This window comes from Genypterus blacodes, unplaced genomic scaffold, assembly GCF_046128005.1.
Source record: "Genypterus blacodes isolate CSIRO-AG114 ecotype Tasmania unplaced genomic scaffold, CSIRO-AGI_Gbla_v1 ptg000070l_1, whole genome shotgun sequence".
NCBI classification, from domain to species: domain Eukaryota; kingdom Metazoa; phylum Chordata; class Actinopteri; order Ophidiiformes; family Ophidiidae; genus Genypterus; species Genypterus blacodes.
Window position 1 is genome coordinate 2375516 of NW_027466880.1, and position 17734 is coordinate 2393249.

At 42.1% G+C, this 17734-nt stretch overlaps 1 protein-coding gene across 2 annotated transcripts in view; it reads right to left on the reverse strand.

The window, feature by feature from the left end:
• ca16b (carbonic anhydrase XVI b) overlaps positions 1-17734 on the reverse strand; it is a 93655-nt gene that overhangs the window by 60520 nt on the left and 15401 nt on the right. For both annotated transcript variants that reach the window (XM_076156537.1, XM_076156536.1), the window contains exon 2: positions 14157-14261. In XM_076156537.1, the coding sequence (XP_076012652.1) occupies positions 14157-14261 (105 nt within the window). The remainder of the gene's footprint in view (positions 1-14156; positions 14262-17734) is intronic.

The following is a 17734-nucleotide window of genomic DNA, read 5'->3' on the forward strand; positions in this document are numbered from 1 at the left end:
TCTCATTACTACTTTGATCAATATCTTTTGAACTATAAGTGATAGAATCAAAATTAATTCCCCAATGGATTTTGTGGGTCCATCTGCATCCATCCATACAGGACACCGCCATTTTCCATTTTGAATTCTCTCTGACAACATTGGTTCAACTGCCACAATATTTTACAAGTGGAAAACTTCTTGTGTGTGTTTGTGTTGTTCTTCATAAAGTTCTGTATCTCTTGAATGAAAATAAAGCCAAAGAACAGGCAACAGGCAATCATAATCTAATTGATAATCTCTTAAATGTGATCACTCAGACTCAGAGATGGAGTCATAACTGAAAGACTGCTCGGCCTTGGCAGAGGTATTTGCTCGTTGAGTGCCTCCTGGTTGAAGTATGCATCACTGGCTCCTCTGAGTGAACGGCAAAGTAAAAATTATGTTTCTCTAATTAAAATCAGTCAAGTTCCCGCTATTTATTAGACGGTGCCGATGCATCGTCTCAACACACGTCCATGTCATCGAGATGTAACAAAACCCTTCCCCAATTTGTCACATCCCATTTTCCATCGATGCTCCAGAAAACACTTTCATTAGTTTAATTATCTTCCATGTGGTTCTGGGAACATCAGTAAACTATGACATTAGTGTGTGCCTATTACAACCACAACACTACAGCCACATTTTAGTCCCACCAGTGTGAAAGGCTCCCAAGGATGGAAACACTCGTTGATTAGTAGAAACCCTTCAAGCCCGTTCGAATTTAGATGTCAGCAGAGCCACCGGGGAGGGTTCTGTTCTATCCTGTGTTTAGGAGAAGGGCCAGCTAGTATGTGACCAATGTGAATCTACCAGCCCCATGTCACTAATGGTCTGAAAGGAGTAGAATTTAGGCACCACAATTTTATAAAAGATTATATTTTAATCTAATTTATAATTTAGTATCATTTTGTAAAGAAAGACAGCATCACACAAGTTTCCACAAACTAATGTGAAGCTGTTGGCTATCAGAAACAGAAGGCAGAAGGTGTAGCAGCAGATGCTCGTCCCTCAGCTCTGAGACTGCCAGTGCAATGTCAGAAGGTATACGCCGGCTAAAGGTCACCGTGGAGCCATAAACCAGGCCAGGCAGAAGGAGACGAGGAGGCTGCTGTCTCCACAGGGGCAGAGGTTGTTGGACACACAGCAGCCACTACACACAGACTGTTACCCACAGAAACCAAACAGAGATATAAGATTCCTCAACAGTCAGTGCACAGATGACACATAAACTAGGATTCCATTTTATTCCAGTTCAAAAATGAGAATTTGTGCGAGGGTTTGATAAAAAAACAATTACCAACAGTCAGGAATTACAGCTATGACAATAAATAGATACCAGAAGTATCAGCAGCACTAACACTGATAGACGTAATGTAGTAGTGTCAATGTTCTCTCTCTATGCATGAGGATACGGTGCTTTTTCTCTTTACTGCCCTGGATTCAATAAAAATTCAAAGTCATGTGTGCAAATGTGAACCAAGCCCTAATAATCTACCCAGTTAGCGCTTCCTTTCACAGTCTACACAGCACAAGGGGCAGATGATACATGAGTTATGTATAAAGCAAAGTTTGGTCTGATGGTAATGATAGGGGAAAGGTCACAAGGTCACCAAATTCAAAAGGTGAATTTGCTGCTCAGAGAAACCTCCATCTCCACAGATAACCTCTCAAGTCTGCTGCATAATTCAGAGGGTTTCGCAGTGATCCACTGGCTGCATTTTTACAGCCCGAGAGCGCGCGCGCGTGTGTGTGTGTGTGTGTGTGTGTGTGTGTGTGTGTGTGTGTGTGTGTGTGTGTGTGTGTGTGTGTGTGTGGAGGGGGGTACACGTGTCAGTCAGCACTTGCAGAGAGAAGAAGCAGAAAAATTAAGAGAAGGCAGCCTTAAGAGAAACAAGTTCAGGTTTGCAGCCTTGGGTACCCCAAAACCACTAATTAGGCCACAAATCGCAGGATTTCAAATGACCACATCCCCTCACGAGTGTGGAGCTAAACACAGTGAGCAGCCATTTTAAATCCGGCATTAATCCGGTTTGCCTTAACCTCCTCCCCACACCCACAGGATCCACACACAGACTCCATGCCCAGGACTGAGACGAGACCAGTGTGCGGAAAGATAGATGAGAGAAGTTAAAGAATAGGAGGGAGGAAAAGATGAAGAAAGGGTAGAAGAGGGTTACAGAGAAGAACAGAAAATTGATTCCCGCGGAGAGGTGTGGGCCGGTGCGTTTAGGTTTCTATAGGCAGGGCCCGATTAGGTACGGACAAAATAGTAAAGAGAGCTCTCTGGAAAGGCACACACTCACATGCTGACCTTCACTCCCCCAGCTTCCTCTGACTCACCTCTGCTACCCCCTTCCCTCCTACGAGCTCAAGCGAGGCAAGAAATCAAGGACTAGCTGACTGTGGCGGCTAAATGAAATGAAAACGTGAGCTCTGTGTCACTACCGGAGCAGCTAATGGCTGAAATTGTAGAAGTTGCAGGAGGTAAATGGACAACTGGAAAACGCGCTGAGGCGAAAATGTTTTTAATGCTTTGAAAAGTAGATAGTCACATTATCGCACTCAAAACGGGACAAAATGTTTAAGGCCAGTTCACAAAGAAAGAATACAGGATATTCAAAGATGTAAATGAGTGTGAAACGTATCCACAATGTGACGCAATCAGACGCACCAGACCACATACGCTTGAATACATTCATGGGATGAAATCCACCCACAAATGACAAATGTTGTTCCACCTCATCTTCCAGGCTGCTCACACTTGTTAATAAAGTTCATTTGAATAGGGAGTTGCGACTAAATTGGTTACGTGCACCTGGAACATGGACAGCAACCATCAAAACAAACAACAAAGAAGACATGCAGGTTTTAATAAGGTAAAGTCCAACCTACAGAGAGGCAGAACCCAGGAGGACATCACATTGCATCTCAATGCAACGTGGGTATGGATGTGAATTTGTAAAAGCATCTCAAACGTCCACTGAGAATAGTTAAGTTCCTGGCACAAATATTTAGCGATTTTAGAAAGCGGAGCACTAACTTTCATCCGAGATACCTCTGACTCTGCATGTATGAGTTCAGAATTCAGTGAGGCTTGACCTTCTTTCTACTTGCTATAAAAACCCTGAATCAGCACTAAATTTGTCTTTGAGCTTGCAGGATAATGGCGGTGATTATTTCTCATTTCGCTGTCGCACTGCATGAGCTCCGGTGCATTCAAAGTTTTTGAAGTTTTTAACTAACTGAATGTTAAGCCACCAAACTATAACTGTGATTAATGAACCAAATTAAATTCCATATATTTACCCAATGGCAAAATTCCAGTCCTTAATATTTTGAATGCAGACAACGAGGGCTTTTTTAAAAGGTCTTTTTAAACACAACCATATTACCCAACCCCACAGGCACCATTAGTGCACAGAATAATACAGTACACAAACAGACTGGAAGTACTCTGAGCTATTGCCTGCTCCAAGCTTAGCTCACCCCCTTAGCAGTCATTATTCTTCTATGTTGCAGTTGCTGCAAGCTAAGCAGGGACAACAATGGACTCACGTTTACACTGCAAGTGTCCTTATAATTTAGAATCCGGGAAGAAATCGATAGTTAGTAGTGTAATTCAGTAAACTAGAGATAGCAGTGTAGGATAAATGATCGGAAGAATGGCGTGATCTAAAGGGATGCAGTGCCATCAGTTGTTTCTATACACTTCCTGCCCATTTTTCCTGATGCAGCAACAAAAGAACAAAGGACTGCTGCTTCTGTTTCAACTCAGGGTTTTTCACATCTAATTACAGCGGTGTCATGTTAACGAACCTTCCAGCATTTGACCAAAACCGTCGTCGACCAACCTCCACATCCACCATTCCACCTTCTTCCAACAAAGTGCCATTATGCCACTGCTGAGGCCTCGCCCCCTACAGTTAACTCATCACCTCTGGGGGAATATGCACTCATTACAAAGTAAGTCATCATGATTATGAGTTTAAAAATTTGCTGAGCTGCTCACTAGCTCATTCCAGCTCATCAGCATAACCACATTAGAGAGGAAACCTGTGGGCTGGCAATCTCACACTTCCTCAATATTGCAATCCCAGCAGACTGAGCACGTCGACATCCATTACGCTGGATGTGAGCCACCAACTAGGCCCAATACGCTGCCACAAGACACACACCGACACCACACGACACTTATGAAATAAAATAAAATTAATTAGGTTTACATAACAAACATGTCAGGGTGACAAATCAATCTGGCTTAAACAGAGCTGGGAGTTTCCAAACAGAAGAGATTGGCTATATTTACCCTCTTTACTGGGCACTGGACCCTGGCTTTAGACATCTTTGTGAAATTTGCCCATAATCCATTTTTCTGGACATGCCAAAACACCACAACAAACAATCATAGTCAACAAAAACTTACTGATACAATATTAGCTCAGGGCTTGCGAATCCCAAATTTATTTACATCCTTAATATATTTACCTCATCTAGAGAAGGGAAACAGATTGTTGGAGGCAGTGGGAAGTGAGATGATTTGGAGCTCAATTCTGCTAAATTGGTTGCTGCCAGCATGATACATCATGAAGAATTAAGACGCCTCTCCCCCCAGCACAAAACTTCGGCAGCCATATTGGCACATCTGTCAAGGGCCCACCCCTGACAGAGACAAATGGGCCAATTCTGGCACAAGAAGCCTGATCCAAACTGCTAGCAATAACAAAGATGAATAATGAGTCAGTTTGTGCCCCAGTAAAATTCATTTTTAATAATTAGTGTTCCTGCACCTCTCATTTTCCCAGAAAATGAGTCCAGGTACAGCCACAGGTTGATACACCACATCAGTAAGATTGGAAGGAATATAGATGATGTTGTGTTAAGCTTCAATCATCACAGAGAATGGGTGTGACTATGAATGCAGGGTCTGAGACAGATTAATTTCCCCCCTCTCATCTCCCAGGGGGGAGAAATTAATCAAGTCCAGAACACTCGAGGGCTGCAGAGAGCTACAGGGGAATGTAACACACTGAGCTCAACAAAGTTCAAAGGTCCTGAAGTTACAACAGCAAATGAAGACGGTTTCTATGATCATCATCAAGGATGACGTTTTACACGGGGCAATGAATGCACACAAGCACAGCACTCCAGGGGGTCAAATTTAAGAAATCTTTCAACTCAGAGTAGCTCCTAACTGGCCAATTTAAGAGAAAATGTGGAACAGAATCTGCATGTCAGTCCTAAATATGAGCCCCTTTAAGTTTTGGTCTCAGAGTAATTCATGCACTTTTAATTCCTTAATCTGTGAAAAGTAGGGGCTCATTCAAAGGACTCCTAAAGGCACAAAGACCAAATCACAATTAGGCATAAAAGTGTCTAGTGCCAGCACTCTACTTCCAGCTCTCATAATTGAGCTTTAATGAGTCCGAGCTTTAAAAAAGGCATCACTTCAACGGCAAGAGTATTTTAATAAGAGGTATTTAGCATCTACCTTGGACTAAGACCACATTTGCACTACAGGTCTAAAAGCCAAATGCTGACAATCATTACTATTTACAACTTGAATCTGATTTTTTTTTTATGGCAAAATTACATCTTCTTCTTTGAGTGGTCCATATGTGATATCTGACCTGAAATGACCTGCGTGTGCAAATGAGGGTTTTGTTTCCAAGACTAGAGCTAAACCAAACACAGCAATGTATACAAATGAGACAAAAATATGTATATAAGGTACATCTTTCCAAAGAACATTACAAAAGGTCCACAGCAATTTAAATATTTGAAGGTGGAGAAGAAAGATTAAAGCACTGGTTGCAGCAGAATACCATGTCATTCATATGCAGACATTATGCGAGTCAGAACAGCAAGGAAATTCCAATCTGGTGTGTGTTTCAATAACAGTTGCATTGGCAGATGTATTTCTACATAAGAATATGGCCCAAAACAAATCTGAGATGCTCAAATCCACTGTTAGTTTATACTGTTTACATGTTTATAAAATATACTGTATTCAATATGCAGCACATGTGACATCAGAATCAGCATGTGTACCTGCTGCTCTAAATGCAGTCAATCAAACTGCCAATCTCCTTTCAGCTATTTATCCTCTGAGAAGCATAGCCGTCATCTGAAGTTGCAATTACAGTGTGTTACAATGTACTCTGAAGAACTTGCATGTTCTTCCTCTAGATTTCAGCAGTATATACTCATTATACCATCCAGTGTAGATGCTGTTAGAGAGGCAACACATGCACAAATCTGTCCAAAAGCATTGTTCAGGAAGATTTATCAAGAAACAACATAAATGCACATTGTGATTTTAACAGCAGCGGCAGTAGAACTGACACTGTGGCCACATGAGCAGGCTGAAAGCATGATTGTACTAGAGAGCTGCCTGAGGCAGCTGCTTCAGGGAGGATTCGTGTACCAGCTGGATGTCACTTAGTGGGGGACAATGGCTGGAGTTCCACATGCCTTTTATCCACCCACAACCCCGTCTTTAAATTACTGTACCGCGGAGCCAAGCTCACAAAAGTTTGACTGTTCTGACAACTTTCCTTTTTTTAAATTATTGTCAAAAGTGATGCTCTTGTGAAAATGACAACTGCAACGTTTGTCACCTGTAGTGACTCAGTCTGTTATGTGCAATTTAAACTTTGATTATACGCCGATTAAGGCAAAAAATAGATTTTGTCAAACATCATCATGTAAACACCCAACAGTGATAGAAATCGACATGAATCACAGTGTGTTGACTTCAAATAACCCAGATTACGCAATTGTAAATTGATTTATTTCAGCATGTAAACATCTTAATGGGAATATGGACTCGCTAGGACTTCATTCTGAAATTAAAGCACACGTTGTCCATACTCTGAGGACACAATGATTCCGTTTATGAATATGGTTTAGGCCGTATTTACCTTAATCACAATGGACAAATACTTAAAAATAAATGTAGTGGCAGTGGGCAGATCACAACACAAGAGCGAAAAATAACCCTCAGCAATGAGATCAACCCTCTGCACCCTTTTATCTTAAGAAGCTCCTCTACTCCCTTGACAACTTGGTGTACAGGTTTTTAGAAGTAAAGTATTAGCTATTAACTTCAGAAAACATTCTACCCAAGCCACATTATATCAACAACTGGCGATGTCGTATGTTTGATGTTTGTGGCTCCACGCTTCTCTGCTTATACGGGAAGTATGCTGATGAAACAGTGACAATCCCCAAAAGAGCACACACGGAGCAGAGTAGGGCAGCAGCACCGTGCCACGTTATTACTGTGCGGCTGCAGCAGCTGGTGTCTGGGAAGGCACAGGTAAACCAAAGAACACACCCACCAGTGCAGATGTCAGGGTAGCAGGAAAGAACACAAGAAAGGCTGGATTTCATTGTTACACAAGCACTGGCAGCCAATGTGTGCAGCGATTAGACACGCTTGAACCAACACAATGCTCCAATTGGTTTAGATATATCTATTTTCTATCATGTACATGTATACGTGTTTGTATATGTTTGCGGGTACTTTTCTTATATCTATTTTTACAATCACAAACAGGGGAAATTTCCCTCCATGTTGCCTCGCCGATGTTAACGAGGAAATTGAAGTCAAAGCAGGAACGTGTTTTTCTCAACTGTTTTTACATTTACAGTCAGAAACATGATTCAATAACTGCTAAGTGGTGTAATTTCCACATGATGATGACTAACAAATACAATCACAATGATGGATGAGACAAAAAGTAAACAACACATTACCAAGTCAATGCTTGAATGCACATGTGTTGCCTCATAAGACAAAGATATCGCCTCATAATAATGAAAAGCAAAGAAGTAGATTTACAATTCAACTCAAACCAAAAATTACACATACTGTGTTGCTCCTGTAAAAATATCCCTTGCAAAAAAAGGAGTTTAAGTTGTTTTTTTTTCCCCCTTCCTCTTCCTCCCTGAGGAAAATATCCCTGGCTCCCTTCCCAGCATGCCCCTGCTTTGCCCTCTTCGCACACACACTGTATGGCCAGAGAGTCAGGGAGCTTTGCTTTAAAGTCAAGCGCTTCTCATACGTGAAGGTCTACCGAGAGCAATCCGGCTCTCGATTCATTACCTCCAGGAGGCAGAGCTCCTTCTGTCGGGCACCATGACAACATGGTGCTGCTCTTTTCCCTCCAGCCTTTGTAGGGGGGGGTGTCAAGCCGCAACACACAGACTGCACTGCACCTCTTTATAAAGCTCCCAACCAATTTGAGGTTATATGAAACATACAGTTTAACATGTTAGGCTCAAGTGCTCAATCTGTGAGGCACGGTCATGTTTAAAATCACTTCAAAAACTCTGTTTCAAAAATTCATTTTCTGGGTTTAAACCTTAACATTAATAAGAGAAATCCCCCACAAGTGCATTGCATTTTCACTACCTATTGCCCATAAACTACAGAAGTAGCACTGTTGAGGGTTGACTTTGAAATGGCCTAATTTGGTTTTGTATAATCTGTAGTACTAATTAAGACAGATCAACATATTAATTGATTAAAAATGACATCTTCATTCACTTCATTACGTGTGACATGAGTGGAAAGATTGCTAATAATCACGGGCAACCTCGCTGAAGCGGCATAACACAGCCGGAGAGGGGAAATAGAATTCTCGTATATCAGGCATGACAATCGCAGACAGCTCTGTTAGGTAGAACGGCTAGTCTGCCTGGCTTGCATCCAAAAAAACGTCACGTCACAAAAAAAGGAGTCTGTGGGAAATATGACGGGAGCTCTATCCATAGAGAGTAAAACAAATAAGCTCTAAAAACGTGATGCGAGCACAGATGTATATACAGTGGCAGGTATTTACGGAGGTTGGTTACATTAAAGTAGCATTTGCCTAAACTATACACACATTTTGAAACAATTACTCCGATTGTGTGATTGATGTGATATTCAGGCAACTGTCGCATCATTCTTTTTTTAAGTTGCCAACACCTGACTTGATCATCAACGGAGTCAGGGGTGAGGTGGTGGGGGTGTTTACATGCGTGTGATTGGACAAGGCGCACACAAGACCAAACACGGCTGTTATCACTTTACTGACAGCTCAGTCTCAGATCAAACAGTTGTAGATCCGCTCCACACTTTGCTTTAATATAAAAAGAAAACAACAAACAAAAAAAGAGAATTCAGCACGACACTGGAGAGGTGCAGTGCGAGTGTGTGAGACTCGTGCTGCACTCACAAACCGCATGGCAGATCTGAAATACTGCGAATAGGGTCTGACTAAAAAATGACAGCGCGATTCAATTCAAGCGTAGCAGGAGAAGCATGAAGAGATCAACGTATTTCAAGTGCAGGATCTATAGCATTAACCTCCCTCGCACTGCCACGCATTACAAATATGGAAGATAAACAATAAAAATAATTAGATTGGTTTAACTGAACTGAATCAAGGACCAGAATTGCTGGAAGTGATGAACATCACATTTATCATGCTGTTCATTCAATAAGCCTGACAGATGTGCAAATAGACCACAATAGAGAAAATGCAATGGAGGGGAGCCGGCCTATTATACTATGATTCCAACAATTTAAAAAGGCAATTTTAGGATAATATATTTAGAAAATATTTGTGGGAGATTACCACAGCAGTGACTGGAATTTTAAAATGGCAATTTGCTATTGTTAACAAGCCCAGAAATTGCCTACATATCAGGCAGAATATGATCATCATCAGTCGACATAAACCTGTTTAATATCACGAAAATCATTAAGGCACGTTTGCCTGATTTAATGACCTTAAAGAAATAATGAAAATGAACATCAGATTTACTGAGGCACTTAACATCTGTGACAATGATCTGTATTTCTCTACATCTAATGCAATCAGATTTGTTTGTTCCTTTGTTCATTTCGGCTCACAATGGTGGACTGAGCTGTCCAGTTGTGATGTAAGTAAACTACACACAGCGATCAATCGGGGTGCAATCGAGACAAATTGGTCAAAATAAAAGAGAGCGATAAAGAAGAAAGGGAGAGGAGACTAACAGAGAGGATGTGAGAAGCAGTGGAGATATAAAAAGGGGAAATGATGCATAGCTTTGTTCCTGTGGGAGTCTTATGGTGAGTATGATATCATCCTTCTTATGAAAAATGTCTCTATGCACACACACACAGCATGCCTTAAATAACTTTTAATCAAATTTCAGGGTGTGGGTTTCACGCTTACTTACATAGAGGTTCATAACCAAAGCACACAGGCAGGTGATGTGTCACTGGCATGATGGGTGCTCGCTCTGCACGTCGGCCCGCCTCATTTGTCACTGCATTAGCTTAATGACTAAAACACAAAAGCTCGGGCTGTCTTCGTAAGAACATTTCAGCCATTCATCCCCAAATTAGGATCTCATACAGCCATGAAACACGAGCTTACATGCCGGAAAGCATATAAAGTACATGACGTGACCAAACAGGAGCGGGAAGAAGATGAAGTTACCCATAAAAGCGGCAAAATCATACACATTTAAGATGAACATACTCTGCAAGTTAATACTGGCCAATGATTTCTTCTCTTTACTTTCTTTCAAAATGAATAATTAATAATATGAAATGCTTATTAATTTATTATCACTTCTTATTATTTATTTATACAAAAATGTGATAAGAATATGCTGTATGTTTAAAAAAAATTCTATTCTGAATCCTTATTTCATTAGTCATTGCTTGTTCCTTTATCTGTACTGGAGAACGATGTGTGTTGTGTATGTGTATGACACATCAAGTTCACCGATTAGCCGAGACAGGGGATTCAGAACACGTCGAACGTCCCTGCTGACAACTCAAAAAGACATACGTCATCTCCTTGGCAGAGGTAAATATTGGAAACATATAAAGGTTGATGTCGGCTCTGCTTCTCTGCATGCTTGTCCTTCCTCATCTAGACTTCCAGGAATGAAGTCTTTGTTGCACTAGCACCTTCCAGCTTTAGCCTGGCCCCAACTGTGTGTTTTTCACTCGCTTGCACAGAGCAAATGTCCTTAATAACCATTTAGTTGCAAAGGCACGCTTGTCTGTCCTCCATTCACAGCCTTAACCACTAATTACCTTTCCAGAGCAATGGACAGTGCTGCGTCCCCTCAATGCTTCCCTTTTTCTCCGTACAATAAGCCAGCTGCCGCCACTGGTGGGAATGTGACGTATATATGGTGATCGGCATTGGCAATCACTGAGAGCGTTACTTAGTGCTTTCGGATCAATAAATAACAACAGCTGCAGTAAAAGAGTACAACTGCTCCATAAAGATGGACAGACAAGACGAAGCTTCAACAATGTGACAGCTTTTCACTAATTCAAGTGACGCTAGTAATGAACCTTCCTTACGCATGCGGCGTGTTGCTACTTCACCGTCACGAGCGCACACAATGTAACGAGCATGCCGGTGCATCAAAAGGAAAGCATCGCCAATGGAGCTTCAGAACATCAATCGGGTCATCAGATAAGGCGCATTTGTTAAACATGAAAAATAAGTCATATTGAAGTATTCTACCTGGTGACTCCGAGGGCAGAAAAAGACGAATGCCCATATGTCTATGAAAACAAAACAAAAAAGAAAATGTAGGGAGTGATTTGGATTTCCATAATGGGATGTGCATATACCTTGTAGATAGTGAAAAAGCAATCACGGCGGATAGTCAAAGCAGACACACTTTGCTTGCCTCTGCTAGACAACGGGGGAGAAATGAGGACTTCCATCAGGAGTGACACGAATACCAAACAAACCTGGGCTCAAAGTAAGCACAGTTAATTTTTTTTTCTGCTTTTATTTGCACCATATTCTTGCTTAAAACCTTAAGGATTCCGAACTCATACATGGATGTCAGAGAGGAAATATTACATTTCGAAAAGCTAATATTTTTCTCAGCCCCGACAGTTCACTTCAAGAGTAAAGGGACTAAGTTAGTTATTTGCTAGATGGCTGTTTTTGGACCTTGGCACCTGTAAATATCATTTCACTGACCGCTTCTCCATCCCTGAGCCCGTCCAGCGTGCCCGCTCTCGTTCAAAGCACATAACCCCTATTACCCACTGGAGCTGCTCGCCAACCCAACAGAGCACCGCGTCTGCACGAGGAAGGTCTCTGGTGTGAACATGTGCGCCGCTCCTGAGTGGGAAGCAGCGCTGAACCTGAAAAAAGCTGCTCGGCCATTTCAGAAAAGCAAAAAAAATGAATTACGGCCGCGCTCAAGGCTGGAGTTCAGCAGCTTACAGGAGCTTTCCCGGGGAACTGTCGGCTATCAGCAAATAGTCGAGTGGGACGAAGCGTGTCCGTCTGTGATCACGACACTATATGCATATTTGAAAAAGCAGATGAAAGGAAAAATTAGAGGGAAGGTAAATACGTATAGTAGTAGTAAATACTGTACACTGGGCTGCGCGCTGCTTTGTCAACATGCCTGTCAAGTGCACGGTAATGACTCCCATTTCTCTTTCCTCGCTCCTATTTTGGATCTTGTTAAAAGTGTTTTGTTATTGTCAGCATAAATAGCAAAGGCTTCTTAGATTTTTATTTTTTAGACGAGAAAGCAAACATCCACTATTACTCACGTTGTGACCAGTCATAGAATGTTTTGAAAAGGTCTCGTCAAAATCTTGCCCATTCAATGCCACGCACTTGCATACTAAGAGACATACATCGCCTCTGCTCTCGACGATCGTTAAAGAAATCCGTGGGAACGACCAATCCCCCAGCATGCATCTTGAATACTCGTTTGGAGCTGTTTACACCGCCGATGTGGTAAACGAGCGAGAACTGAGAGGTGGAAGCCAGCGAAATCCCAGAAGCAAAAAGTGAGGATATCAAATTAACAACAGAGGCAAAAAGATTAAAACACCACTGTCAAAGGTTTTCACAGCCGAGTGTGAACTGAGCTCAAACTTTTATGGCTTTAATATAGAGGTCGCACCAAATGGGTTTTTGAATCCTGCTACTGCAAGAAGCTGTCCCTCGCCCCCACACACGCGCTATAAAAATAGTCATTTTGCCCCACGCCCACCTGCATTTAGTGACAGATTTTGTGTCAGTCGACAATCCCACAACAACAACAACATAATAATGGCATCAAAAATAATATTTCAATAATAAAAGGCACTAAAAAGGCACAAAGAGATGCATGATATTTCAGTTTTTGTCAAACATAAGAGGATTAAAACCTTTCTATGAACACAATCTTTACATGTTTGTAGAGTGTGACAGTTGTTCAGTATTTGTATTTGGTGTAAATGTGAACATTTTTGATGATGTACTTCACTCTTACATTAGTTATAAACATTTCATTGGGGCTTTGGATGCTTTAAGACACTCTGCTGCTGTAAACAACAGCTGGACTTTTATACACAGGATGCACACAAGATAAGCATGTGGGTTACCAGTTAACAGTCACACATGCATGCGCATGCACACGCGCACACACACACACACACACACACTTGACCTCCCACTCATAACTGCGTTCAAGAATGGAAACGTTGACCCGCGGTGCACATTTTGCGATGCCTGTTCAGCTCTGGTGGAAGCACAGACAGCTACGGTAATAATGTAGTAAAAGCCTCAGTCGGAACATTAGCACAGGATGTTTCTCTTTATACCAGCACATTTGCATAACATATCAATGTGACTCACTAAGCATCTTTACGTGTTAAGTATATTTATGTAGTTTTTTTAACAGTTTGCAAGAAATAAGCAAATACTTTTATAACTAATATTTTAGAACAACTCCAAATGGAAACATCCCATAAATTAAATTAAATGTTAAATGTTCCAGACTCATTTTTAACAGTTAATCCCATCATCTGTATTTTTCTATTCAGTCATTTCAATTATCAAAAGCAGTGCTACACACACTGCTGTACGCTGAGAAGAAAATGTACTTAAATTTACATTTTAATGCAAGGAGCGTATCAAAATAGGAATTCAGCAAATACAGCCCATCTGGCTACAGCAGCGCAGAGGAAACAAGGGCTGCTGGCATAATGGTCGAAAAACACACACAAGAATGGCAGACACAGTGCAGAGGTGAGCAAGTCAAAGAAATGCATTTGTGAGATTCGCTCTTACCGAAGGCTCTGCTCAGCCTACAAATGAGGAACTCACCTGAATAGGACCAGTAGGGGTCACTTGCTGCCCTCCTCTCCCTCATTATGCCGGTGCTCTCGTGATCCCCGACTCCAGCGTAGAGAGTTTGGCCCACCGATACAACTGTGGGAGGCAAAGAGAGGTCAGAAAATCCACAGTGTGGGGGGAATGAGGAAAACAAGGTGGATACGCTTTACGCTTGGTGAACTGCTAATTTATGTTAGAATTGATTATGCAATCAGAAGGGAGGAAGACCCTCATTTATAACTTAAACACTGCTACAGCTTATTCAGGAATCTTTTCTTAAAGGGTTCCTAAAAAGGATGTGTGTGTCCACTCACAGGGCGAATGAGCCATTACGCTCCCACACTGCTGCAGGACTCCATTTCCTCCCAAAAACATAACGCTGTGCATCCAGCTTGAAAACCCCAACGCAGATTATATCAGTGACAAAGGCTTTCTGCCGCTGCAAGCCATAAATAAATCATGTCAATCTGTTTATCAAAAGGTCTGTCAATCAATCTGCGCTTTCAGATTCACTTTAAACAAAAGGCACGAGCCAAACCTCAGTAGAGACAGAAGATACTGTGTGTGTGCGCGCTGGAAGTGTGTGTTTGATTCAGAAAGGGCTTGCAGGCAACAACTAGATATTTTTGTACACCTGTCATATATTGCGGGAAAAACGTCCTACAGTACCTAATGAGTACAATCATTTACATAATTATAGTAGAGAAAGGTATTTTCTCTGAACTGCAGTGTGCGGCTGGGCTGTATATGCAGCGAGAGTGCCTTTCAATTCCAACAGCACTTAGCTACTCTCAGCCAGGACTGTAACCCCTGGAGGTGAATGAGACTGAAGTGTTCTTTAACAAGGATGACTTCTGCTCTGTACGCCGACCTTCAGGTCAACAGTCCCTCTATCCACGTGGACGCTGTGCCGAAAGAAGTTTTTTTACTGAACATCCCTGCTTCACAGAGCCAACCAGTGCAGCAGTAACAAAGATGTGTACGTGCACCAAACAGAATTCCTCGCCCTGAGCCCATATGTTGTGATTTGACACCAAGCCGTGATGGGAAGTAATGATTGTCACCATCGGGGGTCTGCAGAGAAAAGGAGGAACCTCTCCTCCAGGCCCTATGACACTTCCTGCTGTCTTACAGTTACCATCAATCAAAACCCTTACCAGCGGCAGCAGCAGGTGATCCAAAACAACCTCACGCCGGCCAGCACAAACACGTGCACGGACCCACAGATACAATAACGATGTTTTAATGTCAGAACAGCTTGCCTGCAAAGCCTCTGTTTGGAACTCAATTTAGTGAAATGCAGAAAGCGTCTCACTCTCCCTCTCCCTCTCTCTCTCCCCACTCGAGACAATCAGACCCAAGCCCTCAGGGCACCAATGTCTCTTCGACTTCTTAGAGCAAATTGCCTGAAAGAAATCAAACACTGTCAACAAAATTACAGCGTGGCTAGGGGCACAAAATGTCCTCAAGCTTACACAACCCCTACAGCATACATAGTCCCAGAATTACTCCAATAAAGCACTTTGGGAAGAAAAATATGCTCCATCACGGATGCAGTTTCTACCATCTGACGAGAGAAATGTCTAGCCGAGGTGACTGTCAAGCAGGTGTGTGCGCCGGCAAAACAGCCTGCGTGTTTGGTGTTTGTCTGAGTAATCAAAACCCAACGTGGCAGTCAAAAGTTGGACACGAGTTGCCTCCCTGCTGCCAGGATACAAAGAACGAGTGGGCAAGCAGATTGTTCCTGTGTGAAAGTGACTGGAGGGGGGGGAGGGAGGAAAAAAAATCACCTGTCAGTACCCAAAGTGTGAGTAAAATCTATTTTAACCTGCTTAATATAACCCATCTGTCAAAACGGAGCCCGGTCTTTCAAAGTTATTACATTTCTCTGGCCTTTCTTAAATATAGAATTGTATCGTATTTGGAAATACAAATTCTACGTTCTTATTGTCAACTATTCAGGCTGTTAAAACTTGTGTTTTCTCTGCCTGCTTGTGCCGCCATGTAAGGCTATGAAAGCAAAGGCAACTCTGTTAGTATTAAGTAAGATTTGGGACTATTATATATAAACTTTCAACAATATTCACTTCATTTTGACACTTAGATCAGCCCAGCAGCACATCTCACTTCCAGAATGCACCAAAGAAATAGAACTCTAACAATAGATAGCATTACACAACATATCATTTTGTCTTTGAAGTTCTGTAATTCCAGTACTGTAATCCTAAAAGCATTTAAATAAACTATACAGGATATCTACCAATCAATACAGACACAGATCTGCTATTCTTGTGCTTTTGGCTGCACGTCCTCGTCCATGTTACACCTCCTCTCCTCCGTTGCAATAACACCCCTGGGGGGGTGATTCTTTGAGCATGCCAGATAGATCCAGCTTTCATTCATGTGTTCAGCTTTCATTGCATCCAGAAGGGACATGTGATCGTATGGATGGCAGTCATAAACTTTCTACCTCCAGGAAGAACAGAATTCCCTCTGGGGTTGCGAAACGGAGAGCGAAGGAGGGAAAGAGTCGGCCATTTTTATGACTCTGACTCGTTCTGTGTGTGTGCAAAATAAGCATTTTGATCCCGATGGGTGATGAAGATGGTATGGAAATTAACTATTGATTAATTAATCCACTTTTGCAAAGATATATAGCATTAGAGGACAGTGTAGAAAGTTAAAGTTATTAGATTTTATATGTCGATGACCTTCTTTTTCTGTGACATTCATTTTCAACGGACATAATACAGCTATGCATGCCTTAAAATGTACTTTTACAGCAATGATATGACAGCGGCCCCCTGCGCTCACTGAATGGACTTCAGCAGCCCTGCATAATAAAAGTGTAACCATGACTACGACCATATATCCACACCTCCGCAGTCTCCTGAGGTTAAAGGTAAGTTAGCTTTCAGAGTCCGGGGAATGCTCCTTTACACAGCGAGCTGGAGCTGGTTTATTAAGCATCTCCACATATATAAGCACACACACACACACACACGCTGACGCAGATTTGCACACATCTCCAGCCACTTAAGTTCAGCTCTTACTAATAGTTGCATCATTACTGGGGGTTAATTAAAATAAGCACTACATCAAGCCAAGTCCTTCCCTGCACTTAAGGTAATGCACCACAATCTCCAAAAATGGTTGTGCAATCTCTTTACGTGCTTCTTAACTCAAATTAATAGCTTATGCCGAGGTCACCGACTAAAGTCTTAATCGGATGCTTTATTATTATTATCGTCATCAGGTGCATGGATTGACGGATTTCTGAGTGAAAATGTAAATGTGAGGTTGAGATAGAGATACAGGGAGTCTTTGTGGGAGAGACTCGGAGCATATTTGAAGGCAGGTTGTGAAACAGGAGGGCAGCACCATCTTTGATCAGAGAGCATAGGAGACAGCACCATGTCAACAGTTTACATTCATCCGTGTCAGCTATCCCCTGTGGGCAAAGGATTAAAGCCACGGCATCTCTGATAGAGCGGAGCAGACAACACAGTCGATGCCAGGCCTGAAGGAGAGCGGCAGGAGCGAACGGCGAGGAGCGAGCGAGCGCCGAG